Genomic DNA, 18326 nt, shown 5'->3' on the forward strand with positions numbered 1-18326 from the left:
GTGCCCAAAATATAGGAAACTAAAAAACCATCGCTTCATTTTATACCAAATTAAACTGTCCTTCCATATTATTTTTTTTATTTTTTACACCAAATTAAAGTGTTCAATGAGTACTTTAATTTGGTGTAAAAAAATAAAACAAATTGTAATATATAGAAATATATTATTTTAGGGTTTGAAAATGCACGGGATCTCACGTTTAAAGTGGGACGGAGAGAGTATAATTTTTCAATTTGTGCTGTCCATAGAAATTTATTGTCCTTATCTATAACTCATGGTTCTATCCCATGAGTTTTTTATGCTTTGCGTTTATCTCAAAATGGTCCCTATTTGTTTTTGTTTTGATCCGCAAATGGTCCCTAGTTGTTGATATGCATGATTTCTGCGTCACCTTATTGACAGCTCATATAGATTTCATATCTGACACACACAAAAAAAAAACAAGAACGTCACAGATATTTATTTTTATCTTCTTTTCGATCCTTTTAAAAAAAATAACTCGACATGTCTCGATTTATTTATCTATTTTCTAAACTACTACGAGTAGTACTTTTTGAAAGAACACGAAACATTGCTTGGTAAAGGTTTTGAGGGAGATTTTTTAGATTTGGAGATAGATAAATAGAGATGATGGTAATAAGCAGAGAAAAAATATATATGGAGAAAGAAAATCTCTAATGGTTGATCTAGTACTTTTTCAAATTTATTTTAAATAAGCAACAATAACTCCGTTTTTGTAAACTTAACTTATTTTTTTAATTTTTACTTTTCGTAAATTTAGCTTTTTGTCTGGAGTTAATCGTTCATGTCGAGCGAATCGAAAAAATATAAAAATATAGACCATTGTTGAAAAAATTCAAATAAGACGTCACTTTAGACAAGTAAACAGTTGTTTGATACTTTTTTCATCTTTTGTGAATTTTTTTTTTGTTTTCAGTCATAATTTTCATCCAGACAGTTGATTAATCCGAAAGATATCACCCGAATCTATCAAAAATTAAAAAATGCGAACAAAACACACAGAACGAAAAAGAAATTAAGTTTAAAAAATGGACGGACAAGCAAATGGGACGGAGGGAGTATGAGATTATGATTTTGCTTGCGGACAAGTGTTGATGAAGATTAGAAACGAAGTGCAGTAGGTGTAGGAAAACCATTAGTCAATAAAATTAGAAGTTCATTATCATTGATGAGGGATAACATTTGTAAATAAAGTTTTTTTTTTCAATCTATAGAAGAGATCATTTTTGCATTAGATATGAGGTACAGAGTATAAACTCGGGACACTATATTAACTGTGAGAGTCCACGAGACAACCAAACCCAACAACTCAACCATTGCGAGATGGCTATGAGGATATGGTCGGATTGGTTTGAAACTCGTGTCAATCTCACCAAGACCAGATTTATTTTCATCAGCTTCTCACCCATGCACTCATGAACGGTTCGTTTCATCCACTTTTTTGTTCCGAATTTTTTTTTCTAACTTGTGAATTCAAATATCGTACGATGCTCAGAAATAGAAGGAACGAAAACAAACACGATTAATTTGGTTTATTGGTTTTTAACTCTTTGCCACTGAGAAATGAAATGGAATTGAACTGATTCTGTAGCTCAAATTCTTTTCTGAATCCTCAAAATTCATGTGCATCTACAACCTGAACGCGATTTCCCGGAATTTGGATGAGGAGTTACGGAACCTAAATGAAAGTAGTAGATTTCAAGTTATTGTGATAAATTCGTTTCAAGAAAAAAGTTATTATGATAAATTTAGAGTAAAATGATAAACATTCATATTATAGGGCCGAAGAATGGGGGAAGCCTATGGACCAAAACTGCTACAACGAAACGAAGCCAATTTAGAATGAAGGGTATTGGGGACGCGGATCAGATCCTAAAATGATGCGAATTGTGGAGAAATCAGTATTCGAATTACAAAGGAAAAAAAAAAGCGTGGAGATACAAATTCTCAACATAACACAGCTCTCAGAGTATCAAAAAGACACTCATTCGTCGATTTATAGCAAGAAGCTCTGGAGTCCTCTTACCAAAGAACAATTAGCGAAACCCCAAACCTATGCAGATTGTATCCATTGGTGTCTTCCTGGAGTTCCTGATGTTTGGAATGAACTCCTCTATGCCCACCTTCAAAAATATTGATGTTATTCAGAACAAAAATCGGCAATCTTCTTGGAGTTCCTAAGTACCGTTCGGTAAAGGCACTTATTCTTTCAATACTTATTTTCTGCTTTACGAGACAGGTCATTCTCTCACAATACATCACCTCTCATTCAAAAAACAAGTTATTTCCATCTAACAAAATGGGGCCTATTGTTTATTCCTTGTTTTGCTCTCATTCATGACCTTAGTCAAATAGTCCTTCCAAAAATAATCCTTCAATCATGCTCTCAATATTCCTTGCTCTTGCGAATTTTAGTAGTTCGAGTTGCTTTTGAAAGACTTTTTCATGCTTGCGATCACGTTCATGCACGCGCACACACATTATTGTGACTTGGGTCGTGAAAATGCCCACTTTTGTTTGAGTTTGAGCCAAGGCGCGGACACGGGGAAGAACATAATCATGCGATTAGTAATGGCCATTTCAAATTTTTAGTTGAGGACTTTTCCGTTTCCGAAACCTTTCCTATAGTTTGAAATAGGGTTGCACACGGTTCAAATTGGTTTAGTTATCTAGAAAATTAGTAACTTGACCATTTCAAACGATTCCGGAAAATTGGAAACAAGAACCTAACCAATATATGCAGAGATGGATTTACACTTGGTCTTATGGGGGCCAAGGCCTCCGCATCGTTTCGGGTTTTTTTTTTAATGTAAGAACACATAGATATTATATTTTGTATGGGTATTAGATGTTTTTTAGGCATTTAAATGCTTTACACGGATATTTTGTACGGGATCTCTAAACAAAATCCCTCACTCTACGCACGGTTTTTCATAAGTTTTTCTTTCAATTATTTATCTCATTTCTCTTTTTATCTCTCTGCACTTATTACCCAAAAAACCTAAATCAAACAAACTATTAAATTTCTAAACCTTGAAATTTTAAAATCTTGTTGTTCATAGTTTGGCCTCCACGTTCACCGAATTCTGGTTTCGTCCCTGAATATATGTATGGAACCTAACCGAACCAAACCCCAAGACCGGTCCGATTTTGGTTTGGTTCCGGTTCTATCCAATTATCAAACACTTATATTCATAAAATATGAACTCATAAAATTAAAGAAATATGATGTAATCTGTTGGAATAGGAAAGAAAAGAACAAAATAAAAAGCTTTCCTAACAAATGAGATTTCATCTCTAACTAAATTAGATTTAGCAAGAAAAATACTAACCTACCAAATCAAAATATATATTTAACTACACACACATATATATTTTTATATTTATCTTAGTTTTAAACGGTCTGATTCAGTTCTAATCACGGTTCTTTAATTGAAAACTAGTAACCGAACCAAAATTAATGATTCTTATTTTTTTGAACCTTAACTTGACCGTAGAACCGCAGAACCTAGACCAAATAGGATGGTTCGGTTCAGATCCGACCGATTTTGCGGTTCAGGAGATTTTCTTGAGCACCGCTAGTTTGAAATCGTATCTCTACATGAATTACAAAACAACAATTTAATTTACTAGTTGTTTCCTTTCTAATTAGCTTTGAGTTCGATCCCTTCTAAAATTCAGAAATAAGGAATCAAAATAAGATATATATATATATACACACAAATTATCAAGTGAGGGATCCCTCACTTTGTTAAAATGCGGGACTTTCATTTTTCGATCAAATTTTGAAAATCCAAACCGTTCAATGTGTGCAGAACGTGATTTTAAGGGTCCTCGCGAGAAATCAGCAAAAAAAATGACCGGGAAGAGCTTCATCCGAGCAGTTTTTTTTGAACCGTTCAATGAAAACTGCTCAAATGAAGCCCTTCCCGGTCATTTTTTTGGTTGATTTCTCGCGGGGACCCTTAAAATCACGTTCTGATCACTTTGAGCAGCTCGGATCATCGAAATTTAATCGGGAAGGAAAGTCCCGCATTTTAAAAAAATAAGGGATCCTTCACCGGAACCTGACGTCATCCCGCATTTTAAAAAAATAAGGAAAGTCCCGCATTTTAATATGTATATATATATACATACATATTGCCAATATTGTATAAATCACAACTCCACCCCTCGCGGGGCTCGAACTCCTGCCACCGCTAAGGGAGGAGGTGAACTTTCCACCTGTGCTATCATGAAAGTTCTAATTAGAATAAGATTAGGAAACACCAATTTTAGGTTTTCTTTCATTCCTCTTCCAAATATTCATTTTTTCCAAATATAATTATAGTCCTACTACCCGTAAATCTCAGCTATAGAAAAGATGTGTGTACAAATCCAAGTGTCAAAAATATAGAAAATTCAAAAATCGTCTCTCCATGTTATACCAAATTAAACAGCCATTCTATATTTTTTTTTTTACACCAAATTAAAGTGTTCAATGAGTACTTTAATTTGGTGTAAAAAATAAAACAAATAATAATATATATAGAAATATATTATTTTAGGGTTTGAAAATGCACAGATTCTCACGTGTAAAGTGGGACGGAGAGAGTATAATTTTTCAATTTGTGCTATATGTCCATAGAAATTTATTGTCCTTTTGTCTGACTCATGGTTCTATCCCATGAGTTTTATATGCTTTGCGTTTATCTCAAAATGGTCCCTATTTGTTTTTGTTTTGATCTGCAAATGGTCCCTAGTTGTTGATATGCATGATTTCCGCGTCACATTATTGACAGCTCGTATAGATTTCATATATGATAAAAAAAAAAAGAACGTCACACATTTATATATATATATATATATATATATATATATATATATATATATATATATATATTATCTTCTTTTCATTCCTTTAAAAAGAAAATTGTTAGAACTGTAACTCATATGTTAAGTATGAAGAGATACTAAGGAGTTTCAGAAAGAAAGCCAGATGTCGGAGCAGAGTGGAACGAGTGGAGCGTTAGGTTACAGGCCAAATAACTGGTTAGGATTAGAATAGAGTATGTATAAATACTTTATGTTGTGAACCCTATTTCGATACTTTTTATTTTGCTCTTTGTCGTAATTTTGTAAATCAAGACTTCTCCTTTTCCATAACAACCTTTCCTATAGTTTGAAAATAGTATCTCTACACGAATTATGAAACATCAATTTTAGTTGTTTCCTTTCTATTTACCTTTGAATTCGATCCCTCCTAAATTCTGAAATAAGGAATTAGAATAAGAATTTTTTTTCTTCCAATATATTGTATACATCAACGGGAGTTAGCGAGGTGTTAGTATGTTAGTCTACAGAGGTTCAGAGGTTGTCCATAATTCTGAAACTCAACTCCACCCCTCGCAGGGCTCGAACTTCTACCTCCACTGAGGGAGGAGATGAACTTTCCACCAATGCTAGCGTAAAAGTTCTAATCAAAATAAGATCAGGAAACACCAATTTTAGGTTTTCTTTCATCATTCTTTCAAATATTCATTCTTTCCAAATATATTTTTAGCCCTACTACCCGTAGATCTCTGCCGTAGAAAATATGTGTACAAATCCAAGTATCCAAAATAGAAAATTGAAAACCTGTTGCTCCATATTATTATTTTTTTATTGTTTTACACAAAATTAAAGTATTCAATGAGTACTTTAATTTGGTATAAAAAAATTTAATAGTAATATATAGAAACATATTATTTTAGGGTTTAAAAAAGCACAGATTCAGTGGGATGGAGGGACTATAATTTTTCAATTTGTGCTACCCATAGAAATTTATTGTCCTTATCTCTAACTCGTTTTGGGACTGCTTTATAAATCACATGCATATCCCAGAGTTTTGAGAAATTTTTCGGTGCTGGGTGGGTATATTCCACATCGTCCCGCTCGGCACATTCGGGCTATCCAATACATTTTTGGACGGTTTGGATTGAAACCTTCTCTCTCCTCTCACCCTAACACTTTCTCTCTCCGAATCCGAGCCGTCCAAAAACGTTATCACAAAGGATGGCTCAGATGCGCCGAGCGGACACCACGTGATACCCATCCGACATTGAAAATTTTTCCATGAGTTTTATATGCTTTCCGTTTATCTCAAAATGGTTCCTAATTGTTGATATGATTTCCACGTCACCTTATTGACAGCTCGTATAGATTTCATATCTGATAAAAAAACAAGAACATCACAGATATTTTTTTTTATCTTCTTTTTTATCCTTAAAAAAAAAAAAAAAAAACTCGACATGTCTCAATTTATTTATCTATTTTATTACTTTTTGAAAGACAACAGAACGTTGCTTGGTAAAAGACTTGAGGGAGGTTTTTTGGGTTTGGAGATAGATAAACAGAGATAATGGTAATATGAGGAGAGAAAATATATAGAGAAAAAAATCAATATCTTTCTAACAAAATTGACAGCTCGCTAGCAGAGACGGAACCAAGATTTCTTCAACGCGAGGGCCAAACTATGAACACTAACTTTTGAAAATTTAGGTTCGGGAATCTAATAGTTTATTTGATTTGGGTTTGAGGAGATTTTTTGGGTAATGAGTGGAGAGAAATAAAAAGAAAAATGAGAGAAATAATTGAAGGAAAAACTTATTGGCGAACATGCACAGAGAAAGAGATTGGATTGTGAGAGCCAAAACAAACATAGTCTAAAGCATTTATATTTTTAAATAACACCATATACAAAAATATATATATATGGTGGCTCTTAACAAACAAAAAATAACTAATCTGAATATTTTAAAAACAAGTAGAGTATAGTGCGGATGGTGCATCCCTTATATCCCATGCAAATAAGAAGAGTGCGATTTTCGAAAGCACTTATTCTCTTTCTTAAGTTCTCTAGAATAGAGTAGATTAGATTTAATGAATAACAAAAAAATTATTTTAATATATATATACATATATATATTTAAATTTTTTTTTAAAAAAAAAAATACCCGAAACTACGCTGGAGCCGTGGCTCCCATAAGCCCTCACGTGGTTTCATATCTGCTCACTAGTACTTTGGGACCTAAAAGGTATAAAAGCCGTCTCTGATTCTTAACATGTAATGGTGAGAGTGAAATACCAAGAATGCCATGTCCTTTGACGGAAAGACTAAACAGCTTTATGTAGGGTTCATGTAGACACACATTTTAAATATTGGGGCAAAAGTGGATAAATGTGTCAGGATGACATTGACAGCTCATTAATAAATTGGGACCAAAAAGGTAAAGAATAAAAAAATAAAAAAAATAAAAAAAATAAAAAAGGCCCTTAAATTTACTACTGGTTTCACTTGTCACAATTGACATAAATAACTTGAGGTCGAAGTATGCTTAAAGTTCATAACTCAATGTATTCAGATTTCAGCAACTAATCACCAAATTCAACTACTTTATACCTTTTTCGTTCTAATTTAAATGCTTCCTATTAAAATTCATACAATTTTAAACTCAAAAAAAAATATTTTTATATATTTTTATTTTTATTTTTATTTTCTTACACCAAATTAAAATATATTGCCCAGAATAACTATAATTTGGTTCTTCACTTCCGAGGTCACCCCACATCTAGATCGAGCTACGAGTATGTTCACTCACTCTCCTGTGGTAACTCAGAGCTGCTTTTCTTCTCAGTATGAAATGAGTTGTTTGCAACACAGGGAAAGGGAAATGGAGAAGAAATCCAACGGTAAATTAAATACGGCAGGGAGCAATCCCACGGTAACCTCCAAGCCCTGGTTAATTGGCTACTGACCGACTTCGCTTCATTCACTCAAAATTAAGGGAATCCGGATCCGTAAGTGACCGTTTTTCCCGCGAAAACGCAATGAGGAGTAGCACCTTTGACTGAACTTCCCTGGTATAGCCCGACGGTTCTATATATCAGCTGACTTTGATGCTTCCTTGGGTCAGGTGAGACAAGTCCCTTCTTCGCTATGCATGCGAGACTGGCAACAAGCCTCGAATACTTAAATTTTTTGTAAGAAAATAAAAATAATAATATGTAGGAATATGTTTTTTGAGTTCGAAATTGCACGAATTTTTGTATGAAGCATTTAAATTAGGACGGAGCAGAGTACCATATTTTTCCCGTAAATACAACACATTTCCAGCACGTTACACTCAATTCCTGCACTTATCAGTGGTTTCCAGCTGTTACAAAAGCGATTTTGGCATCGAACCTATAGTTTTCAGCAACCAGTACACAGATTCAGCACACCTCAAATTCATACTTCCAGCACCTAATTTCAGTTTCAGCAACTCTAAACCCAGTTTTCACAATAAATGATTTGATTACAGCAGTTGAGTTCATTTTCTCACACAAAACCAGATGATACCAATTCCGAAAACCCAATTCCCACTGTCTAGCTAACCACTTGAGTTTTAATTCTTGAGAAACTTACAACAAACCAAATCCCCTTTATTTGCGTCATGATTTTGTTCTTCAACATTAATGGTAGAACTGTGGCTCATATATGAGAGGTACCGAGAAGTTCTATAATAAGAGTCACTTGCGAACGTAGTGGAGTGGAGCGAAGCAGAACGGAATGGAGCGATAAAACAGATTAGGGCAAGAATAGAGGAGGTATAAAAGTTCTCTATTGTAAAACCCTATGTACTGTGATCATCAATAAAAAAGATTGCTCTCTCGCTCCCGTGGACGTACCCGGTTGTATATTGCTGTGTTGATTTTTTTACTATTTTATACTTGTGAATCGTGCGTGTGTGTGTTTCGATTCTAACAATTGACATCGAGGGTTATATATTGGCCTTAAATTGTTAGAACTCTTTTCTTTTTCTTTTTTTTCCAAAACGATAACATGTGATATTATAGATCCAAGAAACAGTACATCAAGAGGAAACTCCATCCATAAATAAGGGATCAAGAAACCCAATTGGAGGGGGCTCAGTCTAAATACTACACCCAACTCCAACTAAATCCATCGCTCTTAACAGACGGAGCATTGCAGAAAACAATCAAAAAACACCCACACAAGAGTGATAGAAGCCCCATAAACGGGGAGAATCCCACACAGGGAACACCAAAGAAGAGAACCAAAAAGAAAAATCGGTAACGAAACGTGACGGAGTCCGCCGTATCAGAGCAGACTTCATCCACCAACCTAGATCTCCCACTCCGGCAGGGGGAGGACGACTTTGGCAACCACGATCTATAAGGCACTACCTCCATAAGCCGTTAGAGGAGGGGAGGCGGATGGTGGTTTGATGAGGAGGAGGATGAGGGTGAAGGGGGAAAGAGAGAAAACCTCCGAGATCTAGGATCGGGAGATGGAAAAACCCCATGAGAGGGAGAAATCCTATCCCTCACGTCACCTATTGGAGAGTCAAACCCTGGGAGGGAGGGAAAAGAGGTAGATCGGGGCGGCGGCTTCTTTAGGATTCGAAAGAGAGCGAGGGGGGGCCTTCTCACAAATATTATTGGTATACATAAACATAGAAACGTACAAACAAGTAAATATGAGAGAATATGAAAATAGTAAAATTATAAAGAGGAGTGCTGGGGACAAAGAAAATTGGCAAAGAAAATACCCTTAAAGTGTATACGAACGGCTCATATTCACTGTGCAGTGCATCTAAGCCGTTCATGTACACTTTAAGGGTATTTTCTTTACCCATTTTCTTTGTACCTAACATTTCTCAATTATAAAAGATGTTATCTATGAGAATGAGAGTAGCTATGGTTTTAGATTCTTTATTTCTTCAAACCTTCAATTTTTTTTTTAGGAATCTTCTTTTTCCAATTGTATTTTGGGTTCTTGAAAATGAATATTACTCCTACTTTTTAGCCTCTATATATAGATGCAGAATATTCAACAAATGAAAACATTCTTCAACTTATTTGGCACTTAAAAATGTAATTTACTTATTCTGTCTGTACTCAATTGTTATGAAGTTACCACGTACCATTGGAAATATATTCGTGATATAATTAGCATGAGATTAATGTTCAATATTTTTAGGTATTGTTTCAAACAGTTCCAAAGATAAATATATACTGCATAATTTTTTTAACAAAACAAATGAGTATTTGAAGAGTACAAATAGAAATTGAAAATTGTGATTGAAGAGTTTGTGTGTGTGTGTGTGTGTCATAATGTATACTTTAAATGCACTTTTCTGGAAAAAAAAATTATTTAGTAGAAATCTTCAAAATAAAAAATTTGTGTTGCAGATTCTCTTATCAACGGTATGGCACTGATGAATTTTTACTCTCTCGCTCTCTCTCTCTTTCTCTCTTTGTAATTGAAATCCAAATTGTGACAAAAGATGGTGGCAACACGTAAAGAGCACGGATCTTGCTACTGGTATAGCAGATTTTACAAAGACAGAGCGTACAGCGCGCGTTTGGGCCCGTTTTGGGTCCAACAAAGATAATCGGAGCCGCTCATTTTGTTCAATATATTTTGTTTAAGATCCTTGTAAAAAATCAGCTTCATCCGAAAACGATAAGAGTATTTGCAAAGCGTCCAAAATTCCCATAAAAGAATTCTAAAGTGATTTTGGACCCTTCGCAAATGCCCTTATTGTTTTCGGATGAAGCTCATATATTTTTTACAGAGACCTTAAGCAAAATATATTGAACAAAATGAGCAGCTCCGATTATCTTTGTTGGACCCGAGACGGGCCCAAAAGCCGCTCCGTACGCGCTGTCTGTGTAAAACCTGCTGTACAAGAAGCATTTCTGAAAGAGCACTTAGCCAGCATAACACGTAGGAGAGGAGTCCTGAGGGTTAGTTTAGATAGTTGGTAGGTGTGGTCTCCACACAATTGTCAGGGTTCAACTCTTGAGGTCGAATTTTTAATTCGGGTATAAATGACTTCTCTTTTACCAAATCGGAGTGAGAATTAGTCGAAATGCGTACGTGTAAGTTAGTCGGACACTTCTGACTGGAACCAACAAAAAAAAGTAAGAGGGGACGTACTAAGCATGTTAACTGCATTAGAATTCTCCATGGGGAAGAGTCACAAGCGGCTCTGAGCTGAAACCACAAAGGCAACAGCTTTAGAGTATCCGTACCAGGCTTTTTATATTTTGAACCAATTTACCTTTTAAAAAGCTACTTTATTACTTTAGCTATCCAGTTTTAAAATGTCTCCTGCATCAGACTCTCCATATAAAAACTATTCCATTAAAATATTATTTCTTTATTCTAAAAAGAAAAGACAATAAAAAAAAGTGAAAACCTTTTTTTTTTTTTTTTTGGTCAAACGGGAAGGAAATTAAAGTGGGCAAAAGCATTTTCACCAACCCAACCAGCAAACAATTCTCTCTCTCTCTCTCTCTCTCTCTCTCTCTCTCTCTCTCTCTCCCACAACCCAAAAAATTCAGCAAAGAAAACCCAGCCCTGGTTCTTCTCATCGAAGGCAGGTGTTCAAAGGCGTTCTTCTCATCGAAGTAATCAGACCCATCAAGCCTAGAAGGATCAAATACCCCTCGATCGTTGGGCTCCAACTCCCCCAGTACCCGATCTAAGATGAAGGTCAAACTGAACCGCCGTGGATCACTTCGAACCCCTCTCTCAAAGTCGAACTGTTGAGAGTTTGCATATATTACAGTATTTTATTGGCAAACAGGTGAACAGTTCCTCGTGTATTTCAATGAAGAACTGTAGCTTTTCTACTTCTTAGGCGACTTCCACGAGCCTGATAACGCTGGGTTTTGGGGGATTTTCTTGGAGATGGCTCGTTACTTTATTTTAGAAGAGATAGAGTAGAGAGAGATGTGGATGCCCTTAAGCCCCAATTTTTTTTTCAGATTTTAATGGCCCCTCCGATTTTGGCGTCCTTTATCTATCTATCTAATTAAACACAAGGATGTGAAGATCATACAAACACAAGTTGAAAGAAAGACTAATATTCATTTGATCCAAGGGTTGATAAGAAACTTTGCAAATGTAATTTAAGTGCCCACATTCTTTGAAGTAATTGCACAAATGAACTTTGCAAATATAATGTAAATGCTCATATTCTTTGTAGTAATTGCACAAATGTCACCGATATTCCAATTTCAAAACCTTATACGCAAATTGATAGTTCTTTGTAGCTAGCTTAAAAATTTAGTTGGAGAGTGCCGTAAGCACGAGTAATTATCTTTCGTGCCACTAAAAAAAAGATCACATACTACACACTAATGAATCGATTTAGTGTTTGAGCCACTAGCTGGCAAATGCCTCAGGTACGAGCAATTTCAACCGGGGTGCGTAGTGCCATAAGTATGGACAAGAACTAGTACTATATATTTTAAACAAAAGTTATGGTTAGTGAGAAGGGCCGTGGTTGTGACACGTGCTACTAATTTAGGAAGAATGAAAAATCATTTTAATTCAAGTTCTTAAACACACGTACGTTAAAAATCATGCATCAATTGAATGAATTTTCGATCTCTTCCATGAATTTTATGTCCTTTTTCCAGCTTCACCATCTCAGAACCTAATGGACAACCTTATGAAGGCCCGAGAAACTTTTTTATATCCCAGGTATATAAGGCTTTTGGTATCTCTTTTCGGTCCGTTTTCAATTTTTAGGTCACTTCCCAAGCACAATTTGATAATCGGCTTCGTTCATTTTGTAGGGCTTGACGAGAACATTAATCCTGTCAAAAATTATGATTATCGGACTTTAGTAGATATATGATCGGCAAATGTGAAAAATGCCATAAAACAAAATTTGGGTTCTGATCTAGTGTGTTTTTGGATCCAATTTTTGTTTTTTTGCATTTTTCATATGTGCCGATCATGTATCTACTAAAGTCCGATAATCATAATTTTTTGCAAGATTAATGTTCTCGTCGAACTTTACAAAATGAACGAAGCCGATTATCAAGGTGTGCTTAGGAAGTGAACTAAAAATTAAAAACGAACCGGAAAGAGATACTAAGAGCCTTGTATACCTGGGATATAAAAAAGTTTCTCATGAAGGCCCATAGTGAATTGGGAGATGGTGCTGCGCACCTTTGAGCCGTCGGATAGTGCATCCGACAGATCGAATCTCATCTCGACAATGAACGGCTCTTGATCTTTATCACTAGTTTACTGACAGTTTTGTCAAATGAGATATCCAGTACTCCGGAAATCCTAACTCTTCATGATATAACCCAATAAATTAAATGCAATCAAGATGAAAGAGCTAGCTTTTCATGTGAAGTCTAGCTATTAAATCCAACAGGTCAGTCCATGTGAAGTCTAGCTATTATATATAGTATATATATTCTCCATACCATTAGCTTCAAAGAGACTAGCTAGATGATCAATTGAATGCAATCAAGATGAAAGAGCTACTTTTCCTCAAGAGAGAAACAATGATCCTTTCGCGTGCGATCGATCCGAGATGGATAATATCATCATGAACCTAATAAATTAACTTCGGTGAGATTATGCGCGTAATTTTTGTCTTATAAATAGGTCTATCAATGGGCCGAATCCAATCCGGATCCGACAGATTCGAATCTGATCCGGATTCGATAAGACCCGAATCCGATCTGAAAACTTTTTCACTTCAAAAATTTTAGGCATTTTTTTTATAAAAAAAAATATTTTCCAAAAAAAAATAAAAAATAAAAAATAAAAATACAACTTCTTAAACATTTTTTTTTCAAAATAAAATTTTACTTTTTTTAAACAATAAAGTTCGGATTCGGATTTAATCTGATCCGATCCAAATCCGATCCAATCCGTATTTGGATTACCGGATTCGGATTATCGGGTTATCGGATCAACGTTATCATATTCGGATTCAGATTTTTTAGATCGAATCCGGTCCATTGATATGCCCACTTATAAATATGGCATTAATTGTATCGATCCTATGTATCCACCATCTCCGGTATAATTTTTGGTCTCTAAAGTAAGCTTTTGAACCACATATTACGTACAAAGTTCACTATTGTAGAGGTTTTTTTATTTTTTTTTATTTTTATCAAGGTTCCGAGTTAAAATATGTGCTTTTCGCGAGAAATTATTCTGTGTCAAGTGGGTATCACGTGGTGCTCGGCACATCCGAGCCGTCCGATGCGATTTTGGATAGCTCAAATTTGGAGAGAAAAAAATGAGAGAGAAAGAGGAGGGATGAGAGGAGAGAGAAAGTTTTAATCTGAACCGTCCAAAAGTGCATCGGATGACTCGAGAGTGCCGAGCGAACACTATGTGAAATATATCTGCTCGGCACTGAAAAATTTCTCACATTTCGCTCATGTTTCATCATGAAATAATCTTGAACGGGCTCACATTTGTTGCACAGGACAGGCCCGGGGTCCCATCGATCCAATGATTTGTATAGGTTTTGAGGAAAAATCAGTACAACGTTTGGAAAACTAGCACCGAGGCTGCCTCCATTGCCTATAAAAGGCCTTCCCATTTCCCCACATCTAACACACAAGCCATAACCAAAAACAGATAAAACAAAGACACAACCACCAAAAAAATGAGGATTGTGGCATTAATTTCCCTCTCTCTCCTCTCCATACTTGGAGCCTTGGCTCAACATGAGCAATGTGGTAGCCAAGCAGGAGGAATAGTCTGCCCGGGGGGACTATGTTGCAGCAAATGGGGCTTCTGCGGTACCACACTGGCTTACTGCGGCGATGGGTGCCAGAGCAATTGTCCCTCCCCGCCCCCGCCCCCACCCCCGCCAGTGACCCCGCCCCCACCCCCGCCAGTGACCCCGCCCCCGCCCACACCATCGTCCCCGCCCCCGCCACCTAGCGGCGGCGGCGGCGAGCAATGTGGTAGCCAAGCAGGAGGAATAGTCTGCCCGGGGGGACTCTGTTGCAGCAAATGGGGCTTCTGCGGTACCACACCGGCTTACTGCGGCGATGGGTGCCAGAGCAATTGTCCCGCCCCGCCCCCACCAGTGACACCGCCCCCGCCAGCGTCCCCGCCCCCACCACCGTCCCCTGGCGGCGGCGGTGACATCAGTTCTCTTATTAGCAAAGACTTGTTTGAGAAATTGCTGGCGTACAGGAACGATCCGGCTTGTGAAGGGAACGGGTTTTATACTTACGAGGCGTTCATTGCTGTTGCCAGGGAGTTTAGTGGTTTTGGAACCACCGGAGATGATGATACCAAGAAGAGAGAGATTGTTGCGTTTCTGGCTCAAACTTCCCATGAAACTACTGGTACTTTTTTTTTTTTTTCGTCCAAGCAATTTATTACGACTGTTTGTTTGACGGGACTAATCATGTATCTATTTGAATATGTAGGTGGGTGGGCAGGAGCTCCGGGTGGACAATATGCATGGGGATACTGTTTTGTTACGGAACGAAACAAGGCGGATTATTGTACACCTAATCAACAATGGCCTTGTGCTCCTGGGAAGCAGTACTACGGCCGCGGTCCCATCCAACTTACGCAGTGAGTACCCTGACAGGGATGGAGCTAGGGAGAGGCCATTAGGGGCGGTCGCGCTTGCAAGATGAAAAAAAAAATACTCAACTATAATATTCAAAAACAAAATTTTCCTATGAAAGTATATGTGCTAGCCTAATGGCAGAGCCAGAATTTTGAACCTAAGGGGGCTGGCTTGATAAACATATTTTTTATCGAAATATACACTTATTATATCATAAGGTTTTTGCTTTCCTATACATTATATTACATTTATACATTAAATTGATTCTAGCCTAATGCAGTTAAATTGTATACCAATCATTTTGTTTTTTTTCCGTAAACTACTTCAACTGTCACGTGCTTGTTTTTTATTTATGAAAGAATTTGATAAATGAGAATGTAAAATAGCCGATTTTTTATCCAATCAAATCAAAATTATTAATATTAAAAGTAGTTATCCACAAATATTTATCAATAATATTCAAATTCAGGTATATACAAAATAAAAATTTTGAAACTCAGACGTTTGGGGAGTCAGGGCTCGCCCCTCTAGTATTTTGGAAAAAAAATCAAATAGTAGTAATTGTTGAAATACAAGGATACCATAAATCTTGGGGGCGAGCCCAAAAAAAAATTTTAATTTCTAAAGGCTAAGGGTTTAAATATAACAAAACATAAATCTTAGGGGTTAAAATTGTGAATACTCAATTAATAAACTCCCAGTATGTCTCCCAAAAAAATCTCCAATCGTTAACAGTCCCTTTGGATGGAGAGATTTCATGAGAAAAGAAAGAAAAGGCTTATGGTTTCTTGTGAAATTGCTAGTTTGGATGAAATATTTTGGTGAAAAATGGAGGAAAAAATTAAAAAAAATGTTTTCATTGACACTTCTCCTTTTTACACACCATCTCACCAAAAATGGTGTGATTTGTTGTAAGAGGGTTTCACACGTTTTATTTTTTGTCCTAAAATCTCTATGGAAAACTAGACCTATCTCTCTTAGCACAAAAATCCCTGATAGTTATGGGAATTAAAATAGGAATGAAGGAGAAGAAATTTTGGAACCCTTAGGAATCCTGGTGAAATCTAAACTGTAATTATGTTTTTACCCATTGTTATGCTAGACTTCTAGTTCTTACTCAATTTTTTGTCTCACATTCGCCCCCGTGTAATGAAATTCCTGACTCCGTCCCTGGACTACCCCCTCTCTCTCACTCTTCCATCCGTCCCAAATTTAGGTCTATCTTTACATTTTAAATGTCATAAAAAATCAATTTTAATTAGTCAACGAGAAAAAATCGGTGTGTGTATATTCCCTTCCTTCCATATTAAAAATTCAATCGTAAAAGTGGTGTAAAAATTAAAGTATGTTTAATCTTTGTAATTTTATGATTCGGAGATAATTAAAATTCTTTTGCCTAGCAAAAAAAAAGTACATTAAAATTCAAAAATCACATTATTGCCTTTCAAAAAGAAGGATAATTTTTTTAACATAAAAAGTACGTCATACTTTGTGAAGAGCAATGGCGTCGGCTAAAAATGTTGCAATCCCACAGAGGGACTTTCTTTCTTGAGATGAATGGAGTAGTTTTTTTAGTGAAACTAATTCTAATACGTGACACAAATAGGAGCCATTACGGTCTCATTTAGTGATCTCCAATCCATTCACTTTGTAATTAAGTCTAGATGCATTTTTATCATTCGGATGCAAAAATCGAGTTAATCGAACATCTTTAAGGTCTTGATAAAATCACATTAATGGTCATAAGAGCAAATGACAGTTAGTCTGTGACCGTCTATTTCTTTCATGAATATTGTGCTTCATTCAGGTTTATCCCCGAAATACAAAATATAGAGAAATATTACCACAAAGGTTTGGCTTACCAAAACTCCCAAAACAGGAAACCTAACCAAGTTTCTCTTGCTCTCTCCATATGCAAAAGGAAAAACCAAAATCAACAAAATTTTTGTCAAAGAACGGGGCTAAAGACAAAGACAAATCTTCTTCATAAATTTGACCTAATCTCAAAAACTGAGCAGATTCCCCAATTAATTTGCCTATGTACTGACTTTTTTTTGGCCTTGACTTTGGCAGCAATTACAACTATGGTCCAGCTGGAGTAGCCATAGGAAGCGATCTACTAGGCAACCCAGACTTGGTCGCAGCCGACGTCACCATTTCTTTCAGAGCAGCCTTCTGGTTTTGGATGACCCCACAATACTCAAAACCCTCCTGCCACGATGTCATCACCGGCCAATGGACCCCGTCGGCCGCCGATTTGGCAGCGGGTCGGCTCCCGGGGTACGGTGTCATCACCAACATAATCAACGGCGGGCTCGAGTGTGGACAAGGGTTTACTACAGCACAACAAGTGAGCCGGATCGGGTATCTTATGCATTTCAGTGATATTGTGGGAGTTGGTTATGGACAAAACCTTTATTGCGACCACCAAAGGCCCTTTGGATAAGACCCAATAACATTGCAGAAAACTGTTCCGTGAGATAAAATAATATTGTAGAGTCCAACTGTATGGACCCTACATAATACTGTGATCTAAGGATGAAATAATGCCACGGCCGGCAGGAGTATTGAAAAATTCTTAAGTAGTCTATGTTTATCGCTGAATAAAGATGCATGTAGGAATATTTCAGAATATTCCAGTTAGGTTGTTTGGCTGTGTGTAAGCTTGTTGTTATCTTTGTTGGCTTGTTCTGTGGCTTGATGTTCTAGACTCAAGCTTTGCTTTCTCCTGTGTTGTGTATTGTGGGTTTTCTAATAAAATCTTCGTACCAAAATAAGAAAAGAAAGAATATATTTCAGAATTAATGATGGAGTGTAGCTCCTGCTGCTGCTGCTTCTTCAAAATTTCCATCCTTTTTTTTTTATGTTTTCCGTTCAATATACACATCACAAGGTAATTTGCTTTTGGTGTCAATA

General features: G+C 36.4%; 1 protein-coding gene across 1 annotated transcript; it reads left to right on the forward strand.

Annotated features, from left to right (window-relative positions):
- The first annotated feature begins 14417 nt into the window (after window positions 1–14417).
- LOC131302494 (endochitinase-like) lies at window positions 14418–18215 on the forward strand. The gene is made up of 3 exons (XM_058329165.1): window positions 14418–15177; window positions 15262–15412; window positions 17484–18215. Exons 1-3 carry the CDS (start codon window positions 14484–14486, stop codon window positions 17854–17856), a joined length of 1218 nt encoding a protein of 405 aa, XP_058185148.1. The 5' UTR covers window positions 14418–14483; the 3' UTR covers window positions 17857–18215.
- The last annotated feature ends 111 nt before the right edge of the window (window positions 18216–18326 follow it).

Source organism: Rhododendron vialii, chromosome 10a (genome assembly GCF_030253575.1).
Source record: "Rhododendron vialii isolate Sample 1 chromosome 10a, ASM3025357v1".
In the NCBI taxonomy this organism is placed as follows: domain Eukaryota; kingdom Viridiplantae; phylum Streptophyta; class Magnoliopsida; order Ericales; family Ericaceae; genus Rhododendron; species Rhododendron vialii.